The 26890-nt window shown below is 43.4% G+C and overlaps 1 protein-coding gene across 3 annotated transcripts in view; it reads right to left on the bottom strand.

Moving 5' to 3' along the window:
• Positions 1-678: 678 nt before the first annotated feature.
• The window catches only part of ADAMTS7 (ADAM metallopeptidase with thrombospondin type 1 motif 7), a 130128-nt gene continuing 103916 nt past the window's right edge, over positions 679-26890 (bottom strand). For all 3 annotated transcript variants that reach the window (XM_078786407.1, XM_068130199.2, XM_078786408.1), the window contains exon 24: positions 679-2102. In XM_078786407.1, coding sequence (XP_078642533.1) covers positions 1945-2102 — 158 coding nt within the window. In that variant the 3' untranslated portion in view covers positions 679-1944. The remainder of the gene's footprint in view (positions 2103-26890) is intronic.

Raw genomic sequence — 26890 nt, 5'->3', positions numbered from 1 at the left:
CCTTTGAGCTAGGAAGCTGAAATTTGGGCACAATAGTGAGCAAGTGCTTTGGCAAAAACGATATTTTTTGGTTTTTTGATTAATCAATTAATCGATTAATTATTTATTGATTAGTCAAATAGTCAATTGTGTTTTTTTTCCGATTAATGACTTATTTAATTAATTTTCAAAAAGTTAGAACTTCGGATGAAACACTGGTAGTTGAGGTATGATATTAGCCAATTGATTAAGAAATTATTTTACGATTATTATTTATTGATTTTAATTACACAATTAGTCAATAAATTATTGTACACCTAATGGCAGGATGGTTTTACAGCGAGCCGGACATGATGTTTTTCTTACCAGGATGAACCTCCCACTGCACGGCTGTATCGCCACAGCAATGCCACATTGGAGGATATTTATTTGTTTGGCATGGGGTGGTGTACTTTGAATGTATCTGTACTTGTTCCATTCTTTGACAATGTCGTCATTACAAAAAGGAAATAATAATCATGTCTGCCTGTTCTGAAGCACCTGTGTGAAAGCAGCTGTCTTCATGTCCGGCTTGTCTCTCTTCTCCTCCCTTGAATCTCTATCTCCCCACGCTCTCTATCAGAAGGTAAGGCCTACACCTGCTACACATCGTGTCATACTGTAGCTCTAGACTACAAAAAAAGGATTCGTATCACCATAAAACTTATCAACATGTTTATTTCATTTCTTTTTCTACAATCAGCAATGGCATACTTTTAATTAAAAATCTTTATTAAATATGAAATATTCATTTTTAAAATTCTGCACAAAAGAGTAGCACCAAAATCAGTGAAAAAAAAAACCACATTAATGTTCCCTGAACACAGCAATACTGGATGATTGCAAATGGCAAAATGAAACAAAGATAAAATAAAAATTGTAAATTAACAAGATTGTAATAATTAATATGCATATGTGGGGAAATTACGCGCCCAGATTGGGGATCAAAACCCAGGCCTCTGGTGAACCGTACATGAACCTACCTGGTACGAACATGCCTCAGGTGAATCCGGGTTTACCTGGTACAGTTCAGCAGAGGCTTGGGTTCGATCCCCGGTCTGGGTGCGTATTTTTCCCACATATCCGTATTAAATAAAATAAAAACTGCAAACAGCTTAAATACATTGACCACAGCGAAGGAAGAAGGTGGAAAAGGGTTTCTAGGGTATATCATTGGCCGCATTACGTCGCATCTGCTTGTATTTAACTGAAGACATTAAACATCCTAATGGTACATTTTGAAACGAGTAGGCCCTGGCATTCTGGTACTCGGAACAAATTATAAATCCGTGTTCTAATCAACAAGGGTGGTAAACCCCAATCTCAATTCCGATACAACCAGCAGACTGAATTAATAATTAAATCCCAGTCGAACATGCATTCAACTGATAAATTGGGTAAGGTATCCGGGCCGACCTGGCTGCCCCTTCTATCATTTTGCATCACAGCAGGAAAGACAGCATTGGAGGACGTGACATTGTAAAGTTTAAATCGCTGCGATCGGGGACTATTTACAAGGAAAATGCACTGGGGAGGGAGTTTTAGGGTGTTTCATTGTGCAAATGGCACACTGCACCTAGAACGTCCAGCACAGCTGAGATGCTCCGTTACTTTACATTATCTAAGGCTCACCGGCATGTGTGAGAATATAATTTGTCTGAATAGCACCGTACGTAAAGACACATTGATGAAAACAAGGAAGATCAATGACACTGGTAAACAAGTGGCGATGGTTGTGTGCTACGACGAGATCTTCGGAGTAATTAAAGCTTCCTTCGGAGTAATTAAAGCTTCCTTACCAGGATGTGTATAAAGATGCAGGAATTATACCATGCGAGAATCACTTTTCAGTTATTCATATTGGTTTTATTTATTTAATTATTTTTAAACACAGAGAATAGGTGTGAAGATTACAGCATATACGTCTTAAGAAACCTTTTGACCACCCCGGTCGTGAGAGAGGTGTCCGCTCTGTTGACAGGTCTGGCAGCACTGTACACGCACTGAAGGCAGTCCACAACGACCTAGTAAGCTGAGTGTACGGCAGAGGGCAAAACTTAGTCTGTCTTCCTTACAACTTGGGCCTGCACAACAAGCAAAGGAAAAAGAGAGAGGGGGGAGTGTGTGTTAGCAACAGAAATACAAACTGAGAAAAGTAGCTCACAACTGAAATCGTAGTTCACAACAAAGACAAGGTGGAGACCACTCGAGGTGGAAACTACACAAAGGAAAGTATACAGTAGATATTAGACAGAAAGGAGGAACATTCGTCTTGAATTGAGGTAGGTTGGGTTAGAGGGGAAAGCAGGACGCAGGTAAACTGTTCCAGTGATGCCGTGTGGGGAAAATAAATGAGGAATCTTACTCCTTGGGACAGATACAGTGTATGGATGGGTAGAAACTGCCAAACGTGTCGAGTGACTGAAAGTATGCTCAGGTGGGACAACCTGTGATAGACCCCCTCAAAGCACATTCCGTGGTAATATCTGTATAAAAGGCTCAAAGAAAGCAACAGAGCGGCAGACTGAGATATTTCAGGGATGATGCCAACTCCTGTCAATGATACTTAATAACAACTTAATAACTTAATATGGCAATGATACTTAATAACAGGATGTATAGTGGTCTTGTATAGATGGAGCATAGCAGCTTGAGAAAGGTATCGCCGAGCACGAAATAAGCAGCCAAAGCACTGGGAGGCTCTTTTAGCTCTACCAGCGATGTACTTTTCCCAGCTCATGTTTGAGCTGATATCCAATCCAAGCAGATGGATAACAGGTAGTTCCTGCAAAGGTGAAGAATCCATAGACAGGGTTGGAAAACAAGGTGATCTTGAACTAGAAACAGACAAGGATGTCTCTTTTGGCTGAAAGTTCCAAGCCAGTATTTTCCCCAGTTCATCACTCTCTAGGTCTTGACTGTGAGTGGTCCTGGCATGGTTACAGGTAGGAAACAAGGTTCCTGGGTAGGTAGTATACAGTGTTGAGTCATCTGCGCAAAAGCTTAATTGAGAAAAGAATACAATCACACAGATCATTGATATATAACAAGAATATCGGACCCAACACAGACCCCTGAGGAACACTGGCATTCGTATTATGGACAGGGGAGACCGTCCCTCATGGACCACAACAATTTGATGATTTACAAGGAGGTCAGTGATTTATCAAGCAATTTTCCAGAAATGTCATGATTTTAGCTTATGGATGAGGCCCTTGTGCCCATACTTTGGCAAAAGCCTCTGAGATGTCGAGAGCAACAACCCTGGCTTCTCCACGATGATCCAAAGCCCTATTCATACAGTCACGTGAAAAAGTAAGTACACCCCATGTAAAGTTTTGACTTTTTCAACATATTTCAACATACAGCTATTTGATCTTCATTTCAACAATATTGATAGATAAAGGTGATATAATATAACAAATATCATGAAACATTTATATTTTGTAGTCCATTGTATAATTTAAATAAACATAAATGCAAATTTCGCATGTGGAAAAAGTACACCCTTGGCTCTAATAGGTGGTATTGCCCCCTTTGGCAGAAACAACCTCAGATAGGCATTTCTTATAACTGTCTACCAGTCTCTGACATCGACTGGGAGAAATTTTTGCCCACTCCTCCATGCAGAATTCTTTCAGCTGTGCGATGTTTGAGGGGTTTCTTGCATGCACAGCTCGTTTCAAATCCCCCCACATCTCGATGGGATTTAGATCCGGGCTTTGACTTCGCCATTCCAGAACCCTCTATTTCTTTCTTTTCAGCCATTCCTTGGTGGATTTACTGGTATGTTTAGGGTCGTTGTCATGTTGCAAAGTCCACCTTCGGTTGAGCTTCAACTTTCCGACAGATGGCCTCACATTATCCTCAAGCACCCTCTGGTACAATGAAGAATTCATAGTGGATTCTATGATGGTGAGCTTCCCAGGCCCTGATGCAGCAAAGGTGCCCCAAACCATAATATTTCCACCACCATGCTTTCCAGTTGGTACCAGGTTCTTGTGGTCAAATGCTGTCTTTGGTTTTCGCCAAACATGTCTTCTGGTACTGTGGCCAAATAGCTCTACCTTTGACTCATCTGTCCAGAGCACATTGTTCCAGAAGTGCTGGTCTTTGCCTATGTGTTCATTGGCAAACTTGAGTCTTGCCCTGATGTTCTTTCTGGACAGCAAAGGTTTCCTCCTGGCACACCTCCCATGTAGATCAAATTTGTGCAGCCTCTTTCAAATGGTAGACTCGTGCACTTTGACATCAACAGTGGCAAGAGCTACCTGTGGGTCCCGTGATGACATTCTGGGGTTCTTAGAGACTTCTTTCAGTATCTTGTGGTCTGCTCTCGGGCTGAACTTGCTGGGGCGGCCTGGCCTGAACAAGTTGGCAGTTCTTTGGAATCTTCTCCACTTGTAGATGATCTTCCGGACAGTCGAATGATTGATTTCAAATTGTTTGGAGATCTTTTTAAATCCCTTCCCAGACTCGTAGGCATCTATAAGCTTCTTTCTGAAGGCATCAGAGAGCTCTTTTGATCTAGGCATGGTGACGCCGCACACTTCAACAACAAAGAGCAAACCAAACTAAATGTTTGAGGTTTAAATAAGACCGGTTCCTCCAAGATCCTCTCTAACGATGTTTTAATCATTTGCACCTGAGCTGGTGCACCTGATTCTAATTTTAGGTTTTTGAAGTAGTGATAAATGTTGGGGTGTACTTACTGTTTCCACTTGTGAAATTTGCATTTATGTTTATTTAAATTATACAATGGACTACAAAATGTAAATGTTTCATGATATTTGTTATATTATATCACCTTTATCTATCAATATTGTTGAAATGAAGATCAAATAGCTGTATGTTGAAATATGTTGAAAAAGTCAAAACTTTACATGGGGTGTACTTACTTTTTCACGTGACTGTATGTTCAGTGATTCGGGATAGAACATCACCAGCCTATAGGCCTTGACTGTCTAATGCCATATTGAACATCAGTTAGGAGGTTGGGGGTTTCTAGATGAGTCATGAGTTGTTGTTTTCTCAAGGATTCAAACACTTTGCCGATAATGGGTAGAAGGCTAACAGGCCGATAGTTAGAAGGATCAGATTTCTCAACGGAGCCTTTAAAGACAGGGACTACAGAAGCATGCTTCCAGACTTTGACATACACAAGCAATACATTTTTGAGAGAACAGAAGACAGTTCAGCTGAACACATCTTCAAAGCAATTGTCGGGATTTTATCTGGTCCAGTAGATTTTGAAATGTCAAGCCTTTGAATAATCTTAGCAACTTTCCTGGGTGTGCTGATGATAGTGGAAAGCCTGGTGTCAATACGGGAAGGACAAACAGGCAATGGATGTCCATGGTCTTCAAGTGTGGAGTTTGCAGCAAAATGCTCATCGAAGAGGTTAACTTTATCAATCGGAGAAGTAAGCACTTCAGGGACATTGATGAGGATAGGAATTGATGATTCATTAGGGTTGAGAATGCGGTCAACAATTCTCCAAAAATCTCGAGAACCGAGCTGTTTATTTGAGATAGAATTACAAACAGAGTCTGCATTTCGTCGCTTAGCATTCTCTAATACTCGTTTACAGAGGTTGCTCACAAGGCGGAACAAATGATGTGCCTCACTTGAGCCGACATGATGATACTGTTTGAAAAAGTGATTGTGATGGGCAATAGCAGCAGAACAAGCTGGAGTGAACCATGGCTGAGAGTGTTGTTTCACTTGGTACAGGGTGTCTCAAAATACATGGAACCCATGTCACTGCTAATAATTCTGCCAATATTAATGTTCTTGTTCTTTTTTTTTCAGATTTGAAGAGAAGAGACCATAACAACTAATAATTATCAATCAAAATGCCTTGGACAAAGGAGGAAAAAATATTTTGCGTCACTACTTATTTGGAGACGAAATCATTCAAAACGGTGCAAGCAAAATTTCGCAGGAAGTTCAACTTCAACAACTATCCCCAGAAAAACCAAATTTATCGTTGGGCACACAAATTTCAAGCCACTGGATCAGTAAACAACCTCAACAAGAAGGCAGAAACACCCAGTTCTGGCAGGAAGCTGACTGCAAGATCTCCTGACAATGTGAATGCGGTGAGACATTCTGTCGGAAGGAGCCCGAAAAAGTCCATCCGAAGACGTAGCCAAGAGCTGGGTCTTTCACGTGCGTCAGTGCAAATAATCTTGATCAAGGATCTTCAGCTGTACCCATACAAGATCCAGATCAAGCATAAACTCACACCAGCTGACATGGCAAAACGTGTTGTGATGTGCCGGTGGTTCGAGAACAAGATCTAAGAGGATCCTGACTTTCTTGATGATGTTTGGTTCAGCGACGAAGCACACTTCTTGCTCTGTGGGCATGTCAATAGCAAGAACAATGTGTTCTGGGGCACACAAGCCCCAGACGAGGTGCTTCAGAGGCCCTTGCACTCTGTGAAATGCACGGCCTGGGTGGCCATCTCAAAACATGGCATAATCGGACCGTTTTGGTTTGAAGACGCAGACGAGGAGGCAGTCACTGTCACAAAGGAGCGTTACATTGTGGTGCTCAACAAGTTCTGGAGGGGACTTGGGAGACGTCGTGGCGTGAATCGAGATGTGCAATTGTTCCAACAAGATGGGGCACCTCCACATACAGCCAACATCACGATGGAGTGGCTGGACCACCGATTTCCTGATCGGCTGATCAGCAGGCGCCACGAACCCGAGTGGTCTCCGCATTCACCCGATCTGAACCCCCCAGATTTTTTATCTCTGGGGGTTCTTGAATGACCACGTGTATGAGAATCGTCCTCAATCCATTTCTGAACTGAAAGTGGCCATCACCCAGAAGATTTGTGCCATCAGGAAGGAAGAGTGTGTCAGGGTGATTGACAACTTCGCTCGTCGGCTTCAAGTGTGTCTAAGGCGCAAAGGCGGTCATTTGGAACATGTGCTCTAATAAATGTATCCTTTGAGCTGGAGACCTCAAATCTTCAGTTTTTTAAATTGTTATCATATCAGCTTCCAGGAAATGTAATCTTTTTTGGAGTTTCTTGTCTGAGTAATAAATTATTATCATGTTAATGGGTTCCATCTATTTTGAGACACCCTGTAGGTCCGATAAGGGATAAAGAGGTCCATACCAACAGGGAGTGTTGTGGATATGGGATTTGCATCCATCCATATCCGCTTGTAAATATTCCCCTATTTCCTCAATACTTCCCAACTCTCCCCAATCCCCCATTCCCTAGTCCCATTTTCTGTAAACAACACTCTGTAGACCCGACCTCCCCCTATTTCCCCCATTAAATGTCGCATCCAGGTCCACCGCATCTCATGTAGACAACTATAGGACATCTTGCTAGTTATTCTTAGTCTATGTCAGTTAAGGATTCGTTTCCATTAATTCTGACCCTTCGTTGCACCAGAATGCGATTGTATGGCACCGTTAGGAAGTTTAGGACCTCCCAATACCTCCCCGCAGCTCTTCCTCACAGTTCTCTTCAGCAGCAACAACAACAACAACAACAACAACGAGCGCAGGGAGTGCGCGTCCTCACTCCAGCTTTGTTGGTAGGAGTGGTGGAAGGACACCAGGCCTTCCCAACGAGCCGCCATCGGACATGTGCTCGACGGGGTTACCAAACAGGGGCAGAACATGGCTCCCTGTCGGCTCCTCGTCAAGGGTGGAGCCCGGTAACCCCCGCACCCAATGGAAGCGGCGGACCGGCCCCAGTTGGGGCAGAACCAACCAGCCGAGGGCGTGTCACTCCCCGTTGAGCATGCGCAGTAGAGAGAGAGGTGACGTCAGATGCGCGCTGAGCTTGAAGCAAGAAAGACGTACCCTCCGAGCGCGGTGAGACCTCTGCCGTTCAGTGAGACCTCCCTGCATCTTTGGACTGTGCTTTATCCTGTCCCCGAGCCAAGGTGCACCTTGTGCCATCGATCTACCTGTCCATTCCTGCCATCAACCCCTGTGTGAGTCTGCCTTGTCCGTTTGTCCGTGGTCTGTCTGGGCTTAAATAAGCCTGTATTTAAGTGCCCATCTCTTCTGTGTTCTTTACCTCACTCTACCTTGTAATCTACCCCTTTTCTCCACCACTGTAATTACACCCTCCTCCGGAGGTCTTGAGAACTGTACCCCCTTGCGTCGTTTCATCTTTCCCAGTCGTCGTGTCTTTTCTATCATTGATTTAGCATAGCGCGATTTGGCCAACGTTATAATCGGGTGTAGCTTGTTAATGGTTCGAACTACGGGTTACTAAACCCGCTCGGTAACCTAAAACCGTAGCTCGAACGGCCGTCTCTTCCCTGTCTCACGACCGAGCGTTGCACTCAGGTCCCGGGAAGGCCCATTCCGACTTTCTGGCCCGAATACCCTGGCGGCGCTGCGGGCGGGAGAGAGTGTTTGGACGACCAGGAACGGAGAGTGGTTAGTCGAAGGAACGGCGGGTTGATCTCCGCAGGGCAACGAGGGAAGCCCTCTCCGTTTCCGTAACAGTATCCTTTGAGCTGGAGACCTCAAATCTTCAGTTTTTTAAATTGTTATCATATCAGCTTCCAGGAAATGTAATCTTTTTTGGAGTTTCTTGTCTGAGTAATAAATTATTATCATGTTAATGGGTTCCATCTATTTTGAGACACCCTGTAGGTCCGATAAGGGATAAAGAGGTCCATACCAACAGGAATCCACTCAGTAACTTCCTTGGCAGCTTCAGATGGGTTGTGACAAAGGATTGAGTTCTAGTGAACTTCGGCAAGAAAAGAACGCAAGGCATCCCACTCAGACTTGCTATATTGGAAGACAGTTCGAAGGATCGGATGAACAACAGTTGATGGAGAAGAATAAGGAACCTGAACCTCGATGTTGACATGATCAGAATTTCCACTTAAGGTAAGTATTGTAGAACTTGCTTAAGAAGTTTGACAAAGCCAACAAAGCAAAGCTAACGAATCTCCAAAAGCGGCACAGTCTTTCATTCATTTGGAGGTGGGAAAACAAAATTATCTGCACATTCAAAGTTCAAAGACCTCCAGGGCTTCATTCAATACAGCTGTCTCAGCCCCCCCCCCCCCAATCCAAAAATATATTTTTTACCCCTTCCCCCCACCCCTCCCAATATATATACGATCATATATATACGATCATATATATACGATATATATATAGAGTCATCGATAAGTATTGGAACAGTGAAGTCAAATTTGTTAGCCGTACCCCACGCAGCAGGAGACGGTGTTTTGCAATAACTTTGTCTGTCTGTGTCTGTGTCTGTCTGTATGTATCTGTCTGTATGTATCTATGAGGGCCGTAACTTTTTTTCCGATTTGAGTTTTGTCATCAAATTTTCAACAAAGCTTTATTATGATAATACAGAGAAGGTAAATTTATAATTTGGTTAAAAGGGCAAAAGTCAGCATCACATAAAAGCATCAATTTTCATCCAATTTATCTGAAATTTTAAGAATTTGCATATTGGATCACTGAATTGGTTCACCAATCAAAAGCTAGAAACCGATGTTTTTTTTGAGATCAAAAGGCCAAAGGTCAGCATCACTTAAAATAGTCAATCTTCATGCAATTAACCTGGAAGTTTAAGAATTTGCATATTGGGTCACTGAATTGGTTCACCAATCAAAAGCTAGAAGCCGATTGCTTGTTTTTTAAGATCCAAAAGTCAAAGGTCAAGGTTGCATAAAATTGTCAATTTTCATCCGATTGACTTGAAATTTGAGCATGGTTTGCATATTGGTTCACTGAAGCAGATTGCTTTTGAGATCAAAAGGTCAAGATGACAGAAAACCATCAATTGGTTTGTATTATTTTAGCTGCTTTCATCGTGTTTAGCATACGGAAGAAGAAATCTAAATACAAAACTTTTGAGGTGAGCATAAGTATTGGAACAAATGACTGGCAGGTGTTTCTTGTTGCATTGATTGTTCACATACAAAAGAGCTGTAAATGTCTAGTGTTGCTTTTAGCCTTTGTTTTGCCTTGAGAGTCTGCCTTTGGAGTCAGTCGGCATAAACCAACACGAAGACCAGAGAACTGTCTGTGAAAGAAAAGGAAGTTATTTAGAAGCTGAAAGAATAGAAGAATTCAATTAGAACCATAGCACAAAAATAGGCAAGAGCAAATAAAACAATTTTGAATATCTTCAAAAAGAAATAAATAGACAATGTCCAGGTCGTCCAAGGAAAACAACTGTAGTCGATGACAGAAACATCATCAGAGCTGTGAATAAAACCTTAAAACAAATGTTGGTGACATCACCAAGAACCTCCAGAGTGCAGGGGTGAAAGTATCACAATCTACTGTTCGCAGAAGACTTCGACAGCAGAATTACAAAGGCTACACCGCAAGATGCAAATCTCTCATCAGCACCAAAAATAGAAAGGCCTGATTAGAATTTGTCAAGAGCTACAGAGGTGAGCCAAGAGAGTTCATGTACAGTGTTTTATGGACAGATGAGACCAAAATAAACCTTTACCAAAGTGATGGAAAAGGAAAAGTGTGGAGAAAGGAAGGAACTGCAGATGATCCAAAGCAAACTACTTCATCTGCGAACCATGCTGGAGGTAGTATCATGGCTTGGGCTTACATGGGCTTACATGGCTGCCTCTGGAACCATCTCACTCATCTTTATTGATGATGTAACTAATGATGGCAGCAGCAGAATGAATTCGGAAGTGTACAGAAACATTGTCTCCCTATGGACAAGAAAATGCCTCCAAACTCATTGGCGGAATTTCACCATGCAGCAAGATAATGACCCAATAAAATGTGGAAGGTTTTAGACTGGTCGAGTCAATTTCCTGATTTAAATCCAATGGAGCATGAATTTCATTTGCTGAAGAGGAGACTAAAATCAGAAACCCACAAAACAAACAACAACTGAAAATGGCTGCAGTAAAGGCTTGGCAAAACATCTTAAAGAAAGATACCAAGAGTTTGGTGATGTCAACGGGTCACAGGTTTGATGCAGTTATTGCCTGCAAGGGATGTATGTATGTGTGACCAAATACTAACTTTTATACTATTTTTATTTACTTTAAGATAATCTGTTCCAATACTTATGCTTACCTAAAATGGGGGGACTGAACATAAAAATTGTTATTGTTCTGCAATGGGAAAACATATTGTTACAGACGTGGCTTAGATGTTATTTACCGAGCGGTTTTGGTATGACCACGTCTGCACAAGTTACCCGATTATACCCGAACGTTGACTAATCGCGCTGCGCTAGGTCAATAAAGGAAAAGGACACCCGGCTGGGATTAAAATGACACGACACCCAGGGTTCAGTTCTCAAGCCCTCCGGAGGAGGTTATATTGTTACGGAAGGTTAGATTACAAGGACGAGAGGTACAGCATAGAAAGACAAGCACTTAGACACAATCTTATATTAACCCCAACAGACGACAGATAAACGGGACAAAAGGCTGACTCACACGGGGTTTGATGGCTAGGAAAGGCAGGATCGATGGCTCCAGGTGCACCTGGGCTCAAAGGTCAGAATCGACTCGGTCCGGTCCAGAGATGCGGGGAGGTATTCAGCGCTCGTACGTGGCAACTTCTCTCTCCAGGCTGGGGGCGCATCTGACCTCACATCCGGTGAGTCCTTCGTATATCCGGCGGGGAGTGACACGCCCTCGGCTCGTTAGCTCCGCCTCGTGGAATCGGCACGTTACTTCTCATTGGGTGCGTGCGGGGGGTTTACCAGGCTCCGCCCTTGACGGGGGACTGACAAGGAGCCCCTTCGTGGTAACCCCGTGGAGCGCATGGTCCGGCGCGCATTGTCAATGGCGGCTAACCGAGCCGGTGTGATGACGCACACTCCCCCCGCGCAGCGTCGTTGTTGTTGTAATTGTTGTTGTAGTTGTAGTTGTAGTTGTAGTTGTTGTTGTAGTTGTTGTTTGGGGAAGAAGATGGAAGGAGGTATGGGAAAGGTCCTAAACTCACTACTGGTGCCATATAATCACATTCTGGTGCAACGAAGAGTCAGAATTAATGGAAAGGAGTCCTTAACTGACATAGACTAAGAATAACTAGCAAGATGTCCGAAAGTTGTCTACGTGTGATGCGGTGGACCTGGGCACGACATTTAATGGGGGAAAAAGGGGAAGGTCGGCTCTACTGATTGTTGTTTACAGACAATGGGACTAGGGAATGGGGGATTGGGGATAGTTGGGGAGTATTGGGGAAATAGGGGAATATTTACAAGCGGATATGGAGGCCAAATTCCATATTCGCAACAATATATACATAGAAATACCAAGAAATAAAAGCTTCTGTACTCTTGCCTCGTATTCATCTTTTGATCTCAAATGCAAATTAATTGGGTATATAGCAAAAATCACAAATTTGACTTCACTGCTCCAATACTGGTGGACGGCACTGTATTTGAGGTCAATGAGCCTGCTGAAGGTGAAAGGTTAACCTGTTTCATCTGCATTTTAAAACCTTTTGCCCCTCTGAAGCACACTTCAGTGTGACATACATATCATTGAAAAGTCAAGCAAATTTCTGCTGGTTTGACGTTTTTGTTTATGAGAAACACAATACTGTACTAATGTTCCCTGGCACGCGACAACGTACTCATTGTCATCTTGAAATGAGCCACAATGCTTTATGCAGCTGTTTCATCACTTCATAGAGGAGTTGCTGATGTTGCCATGACGACTCAGCAAATATCTGTTATTCCTTTTTACTTATCTGGAACAAAGTGCAGCTTAACCCTGAACAACCCTCATTTATACATCATGGTAAAATAAACATAAAATAGTGGTAAACCAAAGAGAAAGTCAGGATAATGTGTTAACTGCTAAAAATGTGAGCACAAGTGAATAAATGTATTGTTGTAGTTCTGTGAACAATTAACGGCCCCGAAGGTAATTGCACCCAACATACAGGTATCTCAGCGTAGTTATTTCCATAATGTAAGGTTAGAGCAGTACCTTTCCCTTGTGTAGTGGGTTAGAATGTGATACAATGCGTTGGTGAGGGTTAGAGAGGGTTTTCACCCTTTTATCACCATTTCCTCGGGAGCAATTGTTACGTATGTACATCGTGTTTTAGTTTAATAGCACCATGGTGCATGTGCCAGTTAGTCGACATAGCGTGTCAAAAGGCGTTTGAATTGCGCGCCGAATTCCAACTGCCACTCGTCCTCCCCGTCTCTAAATCTTCCCTTTAGATACACGATAAGGACACAACACTCAGCTTTATTAAACAGATTTTTAGTTGCACTTTATTGTGGTTTTATTATAATTTTCACGTTATGTTTACATGGTGTTAAGACATTAGACACACAGTAAGCACCCTGACCCGACAACCCCTCAACCCGAAAACCACCACTTTGTCACAACCGGCCCGCATAACCACGACGTCATCTAACCACCCCGTAGACACCTCCGCCAACCAAGAAGCGTGAGATGGTAAAGGTACGGGAAATGGCGGCGGTGTCTGATTGACTCTTCCCCTCCATTCCAGGTTAAACACCCAAACAACAAGGTGCTAATTGGCCACTGGCATCTCGTTGACACCTTATCGCTCCGCTCACTCACCCTGACAAGTACCAACTTCCTGGCGTTCACCCCCACACCTGTATACCGGTTCTGCGAGCACGGCTCATGTTAAATCACAGAGCTCTGGTCGCATGTCGTGGTTTGGAGACAGACTGGACGAAACTCATGAAGGAGGACTGGCAAGGGCGGGGCTAAGCCAGGATGCGTCAACCAGCAGGCGTAGTTACACCAAGGGAATTTTGATCTTGATCCACTTTTAGGCCCTGCCCCCATTGAGGGATTATAAGAGCCAAAGGGCAGATACTACTCTGGGCATTGGTTTTTTGTCTGACTGTGAACAAGATACTGGTGCTCGTCCTGTCCACTGCTGACTCGTAGTGCTTCGCGGGGAAAATCAACGTGGGGGAACGGTCGCTGCAAAAGCGTATTGGAGCTGGGTTCTCACACAGAAGGTTATTTATCTCGTGCATTATTTTCTCAGCTATCTTAATTTTATCATTCTCCCTTGAATGCAGACTTGTCATCAATAAAGAGGGCATCAACAATTGGTGGCATTGCAGCGGCCTGACTCCTTTGGAGTGACAACCACTGATTACACACCTTTGCAGTTTCTCTTGCACCACTCGCACCTGGCACCCCACTGCATGCTCTATAGTCACCCACCCTAGACACCACAGTATTTCTTTCCCATTGACCCCTACATGAGGCATTTGGGTTGCGGGAGCACGATGGCTCCCAACCGGTAAGATAAAGAGGCCGATAACCCTCGCACCTTCTGTTCTTATCTCTCTCCACGGATGGTCTGATTGGGTACCCATGTTGTGTACAGCCAGTAGGTAAGGCATAGGATAAGTCCTGCTCTTGTCCGTTTTCTTTCCTGTGTAAATATCGCTGCACTCTACATTGCTCGTGATTGCTTGTACATTTTGAATTGCATTCTCCATTTTTGATCTATTTTGATTGATTACCCTTGCTGTACATTAATGTCCTTGAGTTCCCTCCCCCCTTTGCAGTTTCCTGCTTGCAATCACAAATTCCTCTTGTTGAACTTCATTTTCAATCTGTCTGTGTTCGTCATTTTCCTATTGATCCAGGGCTATTCGCACATTCGGTTATAATTCCCCAATTGATTGGCTCATTCAGTCTAGCATGCTTCAGCAGTAAACTTGGCCACCCTAATTAAGATAAGATTGGTGCATAGCCAAGGGAGCATCCCCCGATTTGAAAGCCACGTGGCGCAACTAAACGGTGGTCAGACGGAGGATCCTGGGACCACGTGGTACACCAATTGGCCCTCGCATTAGCCTATCAACCCACCGTGATGCAAAGTTATCAGTGATCGGTGGCCTTAGGCCCGGTAAGTTTGAGGGGAACCAAAGATCCCCCTCGTAGTAGACCCGAAATCCGTGACTAACATTTTGGTCAGATATTATACTCCCACTTCGACCTCAAATTACCCCATTCTCAAGCACTCACATTTTACCAGGTGATTGTGACGCCCCTTGCCCACCATTTTATTTTTTGTTGTTTGCTGGTTTGGTCCTTTTCTATTTCATCCCTGCTTTCCTCTTCTTGCTGTGTTTCATTACCTCCATCACTGAAGGTGAACATCAAGATGAGTTTATACATGGGTCGGGGTTCGAACCCAAGCTCAGAGATGAGTGTGCACACCTCTAGGGTATCCAAACATCTCTCCATGTACCTCGAATTTATTAATCAACATTGTGTGTTATAATAGAGTATAATAATAATAACAACAGACTCAAAATACATTTTTACTTTTATCCTATACATGCATGCGCACACAGTTTATTCACTTGTGCTCAGATTTCAGGTCAGGTCAATCTTTTGGGACTGCCACTGGAAACACCGGTAACATGTAAACCAGTGCTCCCTGCTACATGATCGGGTTGTCGGCGATTAAACAGACACCCCCACTGGCTTTGCTCATGGAGAGGGTAACTGTGCCAGGACTAAAAACATCACTTGACAAAGGGCGGATGAGCTCCCTTTGGGAGCCAACGGCCATCCAGTAGTGAGATGGTGTCTCCTAAAAAAAAACACTCGGGGGGGGTAGGAAATTAATTTTTCCACCTGGCCTAGTTACCCCCCCCCCCTCCCCCCCCCCCCCTCCTGCACAATGGTCCTGTGAAGAGGTTTCCTTGTTTTCGGACCAGGTGAAGGTTCTGCCAGTTTTCCTCTTCTCCTTTTTATTTGTATCCCTTTACAAATGAGTGGCTTTCAGTCTTGTTTTGGACAAATTTCACTAAATAGTAAAATAAAGTAAACTTTCTCTTTGGTTTAGCACCATTTTATAATTACTTTACTGGAATAAAAAATATTGGAGATGCATGGTTAATTCAGAAAGTTAGAACATCTAAATTTTCCAAAAGTACATTGGACAGTCCATGTTTAAAAGGCAAACAGAGGAAGTCCATTTGGCATTCCCATCTGAGCATAGCTCTGAACAAAATTCCAAGTTCAAATCCCAGTGCACTAGTTTGTCCATCGTTGACTAATGTCCTTGTAATTCATGTAAAAGCACATGTACATCTCCCAACGTCTCTGTCCTGCATGTGACATTGGATGTGTATTGGACGTGCTTTCTAGTAATTGCGCTCAAAGGACGGAACAATGTAGCAGCATTTCACACACTCATCGATGGTGTTTAACATGATGGGAGGAAAAGTACAGGGAAGGGCAAGGCACCCTCACACTCTACTGCAGGAACTACAAGGAGATCACGATGGAATTTTGACGACATCTACGAGTCCCTGACTTTGTTTTCCAAATAACCCAGTCGTCTCAAGCGGTCGTTTGTTTGGAATCAAATTCCAACCACATTCAGAGGCCTTGTTGCTGGCGCTGTAATTTTTTTTTCCTTTGTGTTTTTGGATCACAGTACGGTTGCGAAGCTGCCTCTTCCTCGGGGCTTTGTTGCAGGCATCCACGGAGGCAGGGATTGTATTATTTGTGTGTGACCCACTCCCCCGTGTGTGTGTGTGTGTGTGTGTGTGTGTGTGTGTGTGTGTGACCCACTCCCGTGTGTGTGTGTGTGTGTGTGTGTGTGTGTGTGTGTGTGTGTGTGTGTGTGTGTGTGTGCGAGTCACGGCACCCTAACCGCCAAGCCAACACCAGGCTTCGTCTGCGGAGTTGAACTGACAAAATTGGGAAAACAAAGTTACAATTAAATGCGAGTTTGGAAGGTGATACCATAAAGGCTTTGACAACCAGGATCAGGAACACCTCAATGCGAGTTTCCCATTCAGGCAGCAACAAGCCACTTGTAGAGCAAACTACGATATCAGGCCATGCGTGTTTATTTGTGCTGGGGAAACACGTGCCAAATGCTTTCACAAGAAGCTAATTCATTCCTTTCGGCGTGTTAGGGTCTGCCAGAAAGCCTTGGCCTGCCTGTACGAGGGGGGATAAAAAAGCAAATTCCTTGCCTTACAAATGCCATCGGGAGCTACAAGGAAATGATAAAATAGCAATAAACAAAGCAGACTGTTCAATATATTCGTAATTCGCTTGTGGACACTCGTGGCCATTGTGTGTCAGTGCCTGAGAAAATTACAAATTCTTGTCTTGGTATCTCGCTGTGGTGGATTAACATTATACACGCAGTGTACATTATTTACTATAGACCAACGATCTTGGTTGCAGTCAGGTTTGCCAGAAGGGGTGTTAGGAGCACCTTGACAAGATGGTGCAGAGGGAGTGCACGTACCTTTGAGGACCTTTGAACTGTCTCGTCTGGGTTTGATTCTCATCCTGACTATGAAATGTTCGATTGGTGATTTGCAGGCACAGTATTGCAACACAAAGAGCACTGGCCCTCAGACGGACATTAAGCCGGTGACCCGTCCGTCCGTCCGTCCGTCTGCTAGCATTAGTTGGTAGATGTTGGAGATTCCACGGTCTTTGAGGAAGAGTAGGTGAGTTATCGCCAGCATCCTGTGACGCGGAACACTAGTTACCCTCGCCAGAGGAGAGGGTATTGCATTTGAGTCCGTTTGTTTCTTGGCAAATTTTTATTTTTACAAGTATGTTGATCACTCCGGTTTGTGTGTGTGTTTGTGTGTTTTTTGTTTGTGTGTTTGTTTGTGTGTTTGTCTGTCCGCTCACTTATACTTGCCTACAGGTCACAATTTTAAACCGATCTTCATGAAAGTTCACCAAAGGGTACAGTTCGTGGTCCGACAAAATCATATATATTTTTGAGGTTAAAAGGTCAACATAGGCCAAAGGTCAGCACTTTTTCTAATTTCTAAAATCCACAATTTTCATCCGATTGACTTGAAATTTGAACAGGATATACACATCGCCTAACTGAATTCAACCACCCACTATTTTTGAGATCAGCTTAGGACAAAAGGTCAACATAGGTCAAAGGTCAACTACTTTTTTCAAATTTCGAAAATCCTCAATTTTCATCCCATTCACTTGAAATTTGAATGTGATTTACATATCTGTGAACTGAATTCAACCAACAACTATTTTCGAGGTCAACATAGGTCACAAGGTCAACATAGGCCAAAGGTCAACCACCTTTTTCAAATTTCTAAAATCCTCAATTTTCATCTGATTGACATGAAATTTTAATAGGATTTTCACGTCAGCGAACTGAATTCAACCACCAACTATTTTTCAGATCAACATCGGTCATGAGGTCAACATAGGCCAAAGGTCAACCACTTTTTTCAAATTCCCAAAATCCTCAATTTCATCCGATTGGCTTGAAATTTGAAAAGGACTTTCATATCAGCTTACTGAAACCAACCACCAACTATTTTTGAGGTCAACATAGGCCAAAAGGTCAACATAGGCCGAATTTCTAAAATTATCAATTTTCATCCGATTAACTTAAACTTTGAAGACGATTTGCATATCAGGTCACTGAATTCAACCACTAATTATTTTTGAGGTCAAAAGGATGCTCCATTGAGTGCCATGCTACTTTGTTCTGTTTTGCCAAGTGTCGCTCTCTGAGTGATTTTTAATTTGTTTGTCTGTTTGTCTATCCGCACAGAATAAATATGATTTTCTCTGCAACCGTTGGTCCAATTGACAGGAAATTTTCACCATAGGCGCAACTCCACCTGTATAATTTTTTAATGATATTTATGACGTAATAGGTCACGTGGTACAGGGCACCATCTTGGAAAAACCGAAAATTTTTGCAGCTCTATATCTCTGAAAGCGCTGCATAGAAAAAGTTCAGACGGCTCATTGTAAAGAACTCTCCATGGGGAATGAAATATGTTAATGATCATGTAATAGATGCCTCCATTATGATGTCATAATTAGACAAGTACAAAACATCATCCGATCAAGATGAAATTTCTTGAGCATCATCTAAGGATAAATTGGTGGAGAAAAAAAAATATATAACGTCATCAGTCACGTGGTTCGGCCGCCATATTTGTTTTACTACAAAAGCCTTCAAAACCACTGAAAACACATCCTGGCGATGGTCTGCAATCTCTGATTGCTGTTTCTTGTTTGCACATGTAATTTCCATGTGATGTTTGGTACATGTGATGTCCGATTTGACGTGGCGATTGGCTGCTAACATGCCGGCTGGATTGCGACGTGCTCCTGTTTCTCCTGCACAAGTTTTAACTTGTTAATAAAATGATACTCAACAGCATGAGGACTGGATAATTTATCCAATAAGTATCCACACACCTCGCTGAATTCTAAACATGTCTGCCCGAATATACAGGAGAGGGGCACTACATCGGCAGCACAGCCACACTCCCGAGCAAGCTAAGTGCTGCATATGAGTGAAGAGTTGTACAGCAACAAAAAAACAGCCTCAAAAACCTCATTTAGTATAACAATGGAACACGATTGTAGCATATAAGAATGTATAAGTACTCAGACACTTCCCTCTAGACAAAGATAGGAGTATTTTCCGTAATATGCGTGTCTGTGAAGAAGACGCTTTTGGAAGCACATCCGACCCAATCACTCCACCATGGAGATACAGCTTCTATTCTCCCACCAATGGATGGAGGCCCTGAATATCACACAAGAGATCAGTGTCGTCTTTTTAGACACATCTTGAGCATTTGCCATAGTCATTTGTCATAGCACCTCATCTTGGTTGCCATCCGCTGAGAGCTTGGAGAGCAAGGCCACCTCCTCTCATAGGTGGCCTTGGTTTCCACCTCATTGGTTACTGTCGAGTCAGTCAGAGTGTGACTCACAATGGGATCCTCATGTCCCTGCCCTGTTAAGGCTGGAGTGCCACAAAGAAGTGTCCTCGGGATAGTTCTGATCCTCATCTTGCATCAATGATCTTTCTGATTATGTGGAAAACCCTCTTTATCTTTTCACTGACAACTCACTCACCAATGCAACTCTATTGAAGCATCCCTCATTCTTCAGATAGGCAGGCAGCTTATCCTCTCTCCTGACCATGATAGAATCAAGAGTTGGTACAACACTTGCAATATGTCTTTTAATGCAGACAAATCTCACACTCTCACTTTGTCTCTCTGAAAGGGGCATCTGGCAAACCCTCCCATCTACTTGCCTAACATTCCTCTTGAAGAGGTTCAGTCACTGCAACTTCTGGATCTAACCACAGCAACAATCTCTCTTAGGCAAACCACATCTCCAAGGTGGCCTCCGAAGCCAGCCACTGACTGGGCATTTTCCATCATGCCAAGTCTTTCCTTTGGCGAATTTAAACTTCTAACAATTCACAAGGCCATAATTCACAGCTTGATGCAGTACTGCTCGAGCTCCTTCCTCTCAACTTTCACATATTGATCTGCGGAGGCCAAGGTCGTCAAAATCATTGGAATCTCCTGTGATCAAAGTGAAACGTTGGGCGTGTTACTCTCACGCCACAGAGGGTTGGTCACCTCCCTGTCCTCTTGAACCCTCTGCCCTTTACGTGCTGCCTCCCTCCCCCACCAAGGTTTCTCCAGGGTGCACACGGTCTGCCAGTAACACCCTTCTGGTGAAACCCCCAAAATCCAGGATCACTGTTCACATCCATTGATTTGTTCCTCTTCTCTCACCTGTGGAACCAACTTCATCAGTCTGTTCAATCTCATTCTTCCTCCTCCAGGACTTCAAAACGGCTGTTAACAACCATCTCAGATCATCCCCCATCCATTCCAATGATATCTTCTACCCTCATTAACCCTACCCAAGCACCGTTTCCTTTCCAGGTTATTATGCCCCCGGCCCCCCTTCCACCCCCATTTTTCGTTTTTTATTCCATTTCTGTTTCAACGTGTTTGAGTTTGTATCCAGCTTGTTCACCCCTTCTCCCCTTCAACCATGTCCTCCCCCCTGCCCTTGCTCTCATTCTTCCCCTCCAAAATTCTTCCTCCAAACATGTCTCGATTCTGTCCCTCTATCCTGCTATTTGTGTGTTTCCCTGCTGCTCACTGTGTTCTAGCTCTTCCATGAGCCTTGACTTTGCATCCATAGCAAACACTCAAGTGGCCCCAAAATGATTGCAAGCGGCCCTAAAATTCTGAAGGCATTTAGGGCCGCTTGCAATCATTTCAGATTTATCATTAAAGTTTGGTAAGGCCGATATTCGCAAGTTTTAGCAATGCAATAAAGTACGGCTCCAATGCATTGACATGACATAACATGGTGACACATGATGCCAGTCACATATTACATCACACTTGGTATGTTAAAAGGAACCCAAGCAGGGGTCAATAGTATTTTTTTTTTTTTTTACTTACTAGCACATGTGTTCGAGTTACCCAAAGTTTTCACTTGTGGAACGAAAATATTCGTAGCTCAGCCATCAATACTTGGTGCAATTTCACGTAATAGGTGCGATGATGTGAGAAGTTGAAAGGAGTTGCTGATTATACTCTTATTGTTATAACTATGGCAGTTATTGAATCATTACCCTCGCCTGAGGAGAGGGTACTGCATTTGAGAACGTTTGTCTGTCTGTCTGTCTGTTTGTCCGCACAGATTAAATATGATTTTCTCTGCAACCGTTGGTCCGATCGACAGGAAATTTTCACGATAGGTGCAATTCTACCTGTATAATTTTTTTAATGATAATTATGACGTCATACGTCACGTGGTATGGGCGCCATCTTGGAAAAACCGAAAAAAAGTTGCACCTTTATATCTCCGAAAGCACTGAATAGAAAAAATTGAGAAATGGCTCATTGTAAAGAACTCTCCATGCGAAATAAAATATGTTAATGATGATGTCATAGGTGCCTCCATTATGACGTCATAATTCGACAAGTACAAAACTTCATCTGATCAAGATGAAATTTCTTGAGCGTAATCTAGGAATAAATTAGTTTAGGAAAAAAAAATTGATGACGTCATCGGTCACGTGGTTCGGCCGCCATATTTGTTTTAACACAAAGGCCTTAAAAACCACTGAAAATACATCCTGGCGAGGGTTTGCAATCTCTGATTGCTCTTTTTCTTGTTGTAATACTGTCGTCACGCTGTGTACGACCATGCAGAGCAAACACATTGCGGTCCTTTTTCTTTGATAATCGAAACTCGTGCCTGGACTGAAAAGCTTCGTCAGAAATGCTGAATGTTGGTGTCATCATGAAGATGGTACATGTCTGTATCTAAACTGCATTGCCATACTGTTCAAATGGACAGACAACAACAGGCGGGTGGCTTGAGCCGTCTCAGCAGACTCGCAGAGAGGTAGCCTGCTGGAGCGAAGCCAACGCATGATTGTTTGTATGGAATCCGTGAAAGATAGTCTTGAAAGACAGAGCTCACCGCAACCACGCCAGTGAGTTATGTGCAAAGAGAAACAAAGTTCCTGCAGCCACGGGACTGTGGTCGAACCATCCGTCTGGTTTGACTGCCCCCAGCTGCTCACCGCAGACCCGTTCCAGGTAAGGCGGCGGAAGCGCACCGCATGGTGTGGGGTCGCTTTGGTTATTAAGATCCAAAAGTGCATTCATGCTCACGTCACTTGGCAGGCAAAGCTGTTAATTTAGGAAAGAGAACAATACCTCAATGTGTCTACCTTGCTTTTTTCCACTTTCTGGCCTTCCTTTCTCATCTGGCTCTTTCATCCACCACCTGAACAGGTCAATTTTAAAGCCTCGTTGCTCTGGCTCAGGATGCTGTCTTTTCAAGGCGCGTCTCACCTCACCATCTGCAGAACTGCATGACCGTCGATCAATCAATTCCTTACATAGCACTTTTCATTCAGAGAAAATCTCAAAGCATCTTTCAAAGAAAGAAGACGTAAGGAAAGTAAAAATAATTAGCAAAAATAAAAGGGAAAAATATACGGTTTTAAGATATTTTAAAACCATAATTTATGAGACTTTGTGGATTTTAAGAACCAGATAATTCTACAGTTGAAGAGCAGATCTGAAGAATGATTGATCTCTTAAACTCTTCATCTGAGTACGCGGAACTACCCGGAGATTCCCGTACTTAGTCGTTGCCTTTCTTGCTAGGGTTGAAGGTGTGATTAGGTCAGAAAGTAATTAATGTTTTGATTAAAGGTTTTCAGAAATATACAGTCACGTGAAAAAGTAAGTACACCCCATGTAAAGTTTTGACTTTTTCAACATATTTCAACATACAGCTATTTGTTCTTCATTTCAACAATAAAATTTTAAAAAACACCTTTAGAGGCCATTTTTCCCCGCAAAGCGGGGGTTGGCCTTTTTCGGGCACCGTGGTTGTTGTTTTTTTTGTTGTTGTTGTTGGTCCCCTTTTTGAAGCAATGTTTTACGGCCGGATGCCCTTCCTGCCGCCAACCCTGTTTGTCGCCTTTTACGACAAACAGGGAATTGGTACTCAATTAGCCGACCTCAGAAGGATGACAGGCTGAGTCAACCCCCCTGGCGTTAATTCAGCGATCGACCGGGATTCGAACCCAGGATCCTAGGATCCTAAGCTGGCACCCTAGCCGCTAAGCCAACACCAGGCTTCAACAATATTGATAGATAAAGGTGATATAATACAACAAATATCATGAAACATTTACATTTTGTAGTCCATTGTATAATTTAAATAAACATGAATGCAAATTTCGCATGTGGAAAAAGTAAGTACACCCCTACATTTATCACTACTTCAAATACCTAAAATTAATCAGGTGCACCAGCTCAGGTGCAAATGATTAGAACATCGTTAGAGAGGATCTTGGAGGAACCTGTCTTATTTAAACCTCAGACATTTAGTTTGGTTTGCTCTTTGTTGTTGAAGTGTGCCGCGTCACCATGCCTAGATCAAAAGAGCTCTCTGTGGCCTTCAGAAAGAATGTTATAGATGCCTACGAGTCTGGGAAGGGATTTAAAAAGATCTCCAAACAATTTGAAATCAATCATTCAACTGTCCGGAAGATCATCTAAAAGTGGAGAAGATTCTAAACAACTGCCAACTTGTTCAGGCGAGACCGCCCCAGCAAGTTCAGCCCGAGAGCAGACCGCAAGATGCTGAAAGAAGTCTCTAAGAACCCCAGAATGTCATCATGGGACCTACAGGTAGCTCTTGCCACTGTTAATGTCGAAGTGCACGAGTCTACCATTAGAAAGAGGCTGCACAAATTTGAGCTACATGGTAGGTGTGCCAGGAGGAAACCTTTGCTGTCCAGAAAGAACATCAGGGCAAGACTAAAGTTTGCCAATGAACACCGAGGCAAAGACCAGCACTTCTGGAACAATGTGCTCTGGACAGATGAGTCAAAGGTGGAGTTATTTGGCCACAGTATCAGAAGACATGTTTCGCAAAAACCAAAGACAGCATTTCACCACAAGAAGATGATACCAACTGTAAAGCATGGTGGTGGAAATATTGTGGTTTGGGGCAGCCTTGCTGCTTCAGGGCCTGGGCACCTCACCATCATAGAATCCACTATGAATTCTTCATTGTACCAGAGGGTGCTTGAGGATAATGTGAGGCCATCTGTCGGAACGTTGAAGCTCAACCGAAGGTCGACCTTGCAACATAACAATGACCCAAAACATACCAGTAAATCCACCAAGGAATGGCTGAAAAGAAAGAAATGGAGGGTTCTGGAATGGCCAAGTCAAAGCCCGGATCTAAATCCCATCGAGATGTTGTGGGGGGATTTGAAACGAGCTGTGCATGCAAGAAACCCCTCAAACATCGCACAGCTGAAAGAATTCTGCATGGAGGAGTGGGCAAACATTTCTCCCAGTCGATGTCAGAGACTGGTAGACAGTTATAAGAAATGCCTACCTGAGGTTGTTTCTGCCAAAGGGGACAATACCACCTATTAGAGCCAAGGGTGCACTTACTTTTTCCACATGCGAAATTTGCATTTATGTTTATTTAAATTATACAATGGACTACAAAATGTAAATGTTTCATGATATTTGTTATATTATATCACCTTTATCCATCAATATTGTTGAAATAATCTACCTGCAACCCTCTTATGCTTAAACCTGCAACCAGAAATAATCTGCCAATAATCTGCCTGCAACCCTCTTCTGGTTAAACTGCCAAAATCTAGGATCTCTGCTCACCTTCACTCCTTCATTCACCTTTTCCCCCGCCTCTGGAACAAACTCCCCCACTCCCTTCAATCCCACCCCTCCCTCCAGGTCTCTAAAACAGCTGTTCACCACCATCTCTTATCTTCCCCCATCCACCCAGTAATGTGATCAAATTTATGATCTTCAACGATGAGCACGACTGTCATATTGCACCAGTTTTAAGGCCTTGAGAGAAGAGACAGGCAACCCAATAATAGGGAGTTTCAGTAATCCAAGGTTGTTATGATGAGAGCATGAACCCGAGGTTTCGGTCATCCTCAGATTTATCCACAAGCGGATTTGGGCGATATCGTGCAGATGGAAGAAAATGGATTTATGGATTTTAGCAACGTATGGAACATACAAAATAGTTGGGTCCGTCGTGGTGATTATGTTGGGAAAAAATGGTAGGTCGCAGAAGACATGGGCTGAAACTTTTAAAAGGATGGATGAGGGGATAAGGATTGAATGTGAGAAAGTTAACGGACAGCCATATTTGAATTTCAGTGAGATAGGAATTCAGAGTTGACCTTAAAGCATCCTTCCTTGAATATGTCATTGAAGCTCTGTGAGGTACTTACAGTGTAATCACGGAGTTTCCAAAACAGAGATTTTAGAACTTCCATAAAGAGCACCAGGTTCACCAGGTAAGTTTGGTAAACGGTAAAAATGCAGCATAAACAACTTTTCAACAATATTTCGATTTGGAGGACAAACTGATGTCCGACCGGTAATCTCACGATGTGACGTTGTAAATCTGAGCTGCGTATAATAGGATTCTTGAACCGATAATTCATAATATCAAAAGGAAAAGTTCACGTAAATTAAACTCCTTATCATCGTTGAATGACAACTGACAAATATAGTTAAATACTGCACGTAACAGAAATCTAGTGAATACAGAAATGTGACCCAAGAAGCCTACCTGATAAAGTATGAACTTCCACCATATAAAGGTCCAAATCATCCAAAGCGCAGGCTTAACACAAGGATCGCCTACCATTGTTAGAACCCTTAAAGAGGCCATTTTTTCCCTGCAGAGCAGGGGTTGGCCTTTTTTGGGCACCGTGTCCCCTTTTTGTAGCGATGTTTTATGGCCGGATGCCCTTCCTGCCACCAACCCTGTTAGTCACCTCTTGCGACACACAGGGAATTACCAGTGAGCTGGTACTCAATTTGCCGACCGCGGAAGGATGACAGGCTGAGTCAACCCCCCTGGTGTTAATTCAGCGATCGACCGGGATTCTAACTATGCCTGGTGCCTGCATGGCATGGCAATGGCCTGCAGCCTGTGCCTGGGCTAGGGGGTTTCACCTCTGCAACTGGTTCTCCCCCACCCAGCAAATCAACAGTCGACTACTGCACGCCTATCCACCAACCGATCACAGACAACGCAGTTGTTCGTGAGCTACTGAAGCGTTCCGAGGCAGCAACTGCTGAGGTGGGTCAGAGATGGGTCCTGAATACATTTGATCTGGGTGTCTGCATGAAAGCCCTTCCCATCATCTGGCGCTGGCCAAATGAATTTGCTAGTCATGTAGTAACGATTGGACCCTTCCACACATCCATGAACTACATCGGGATGCTCACTGGACACAAGATGCGTGGTTCTGGATATGCAGAGATTCTCTTTGAGGCACAACTAGTAACAAGTGGATCTCTCAAAGGTGTTCTCAGTGGAAAGGCCTACGCAAAGTCCCTCTTTTGCCTCAAAACAGTGTGTGAGGCAATGGAGAGGCTGTTGATGGAGAGATTCACTGAGGAGGAGAACATCATGATCTCTGACCCTGCTGTGCTTCTCAGAATGACCCAGTCTTGCAACCGAGAGCACCTCGATGAAGCCCTCAAAGACCC

The sequence above is a fragment of the Myxine glutinosa genome, chromosome 11 (assembly GCF_964187855.1).
Source record: "Myxine glutinosa chromosome 11, kmMyxGlut1.1, whole genome shotgun sequence".
Taxonomy (NCBI): Eukaryota; Metazoa; Chordata; class Myxini; order Myxiniformes; family Myxinidae; genus Myxine; species Myxine glutinosa.
Note: the sequence above shows the minus strand (reverse complement) of the source record. Positions and strands in the feature narration are given on the sequence as shown.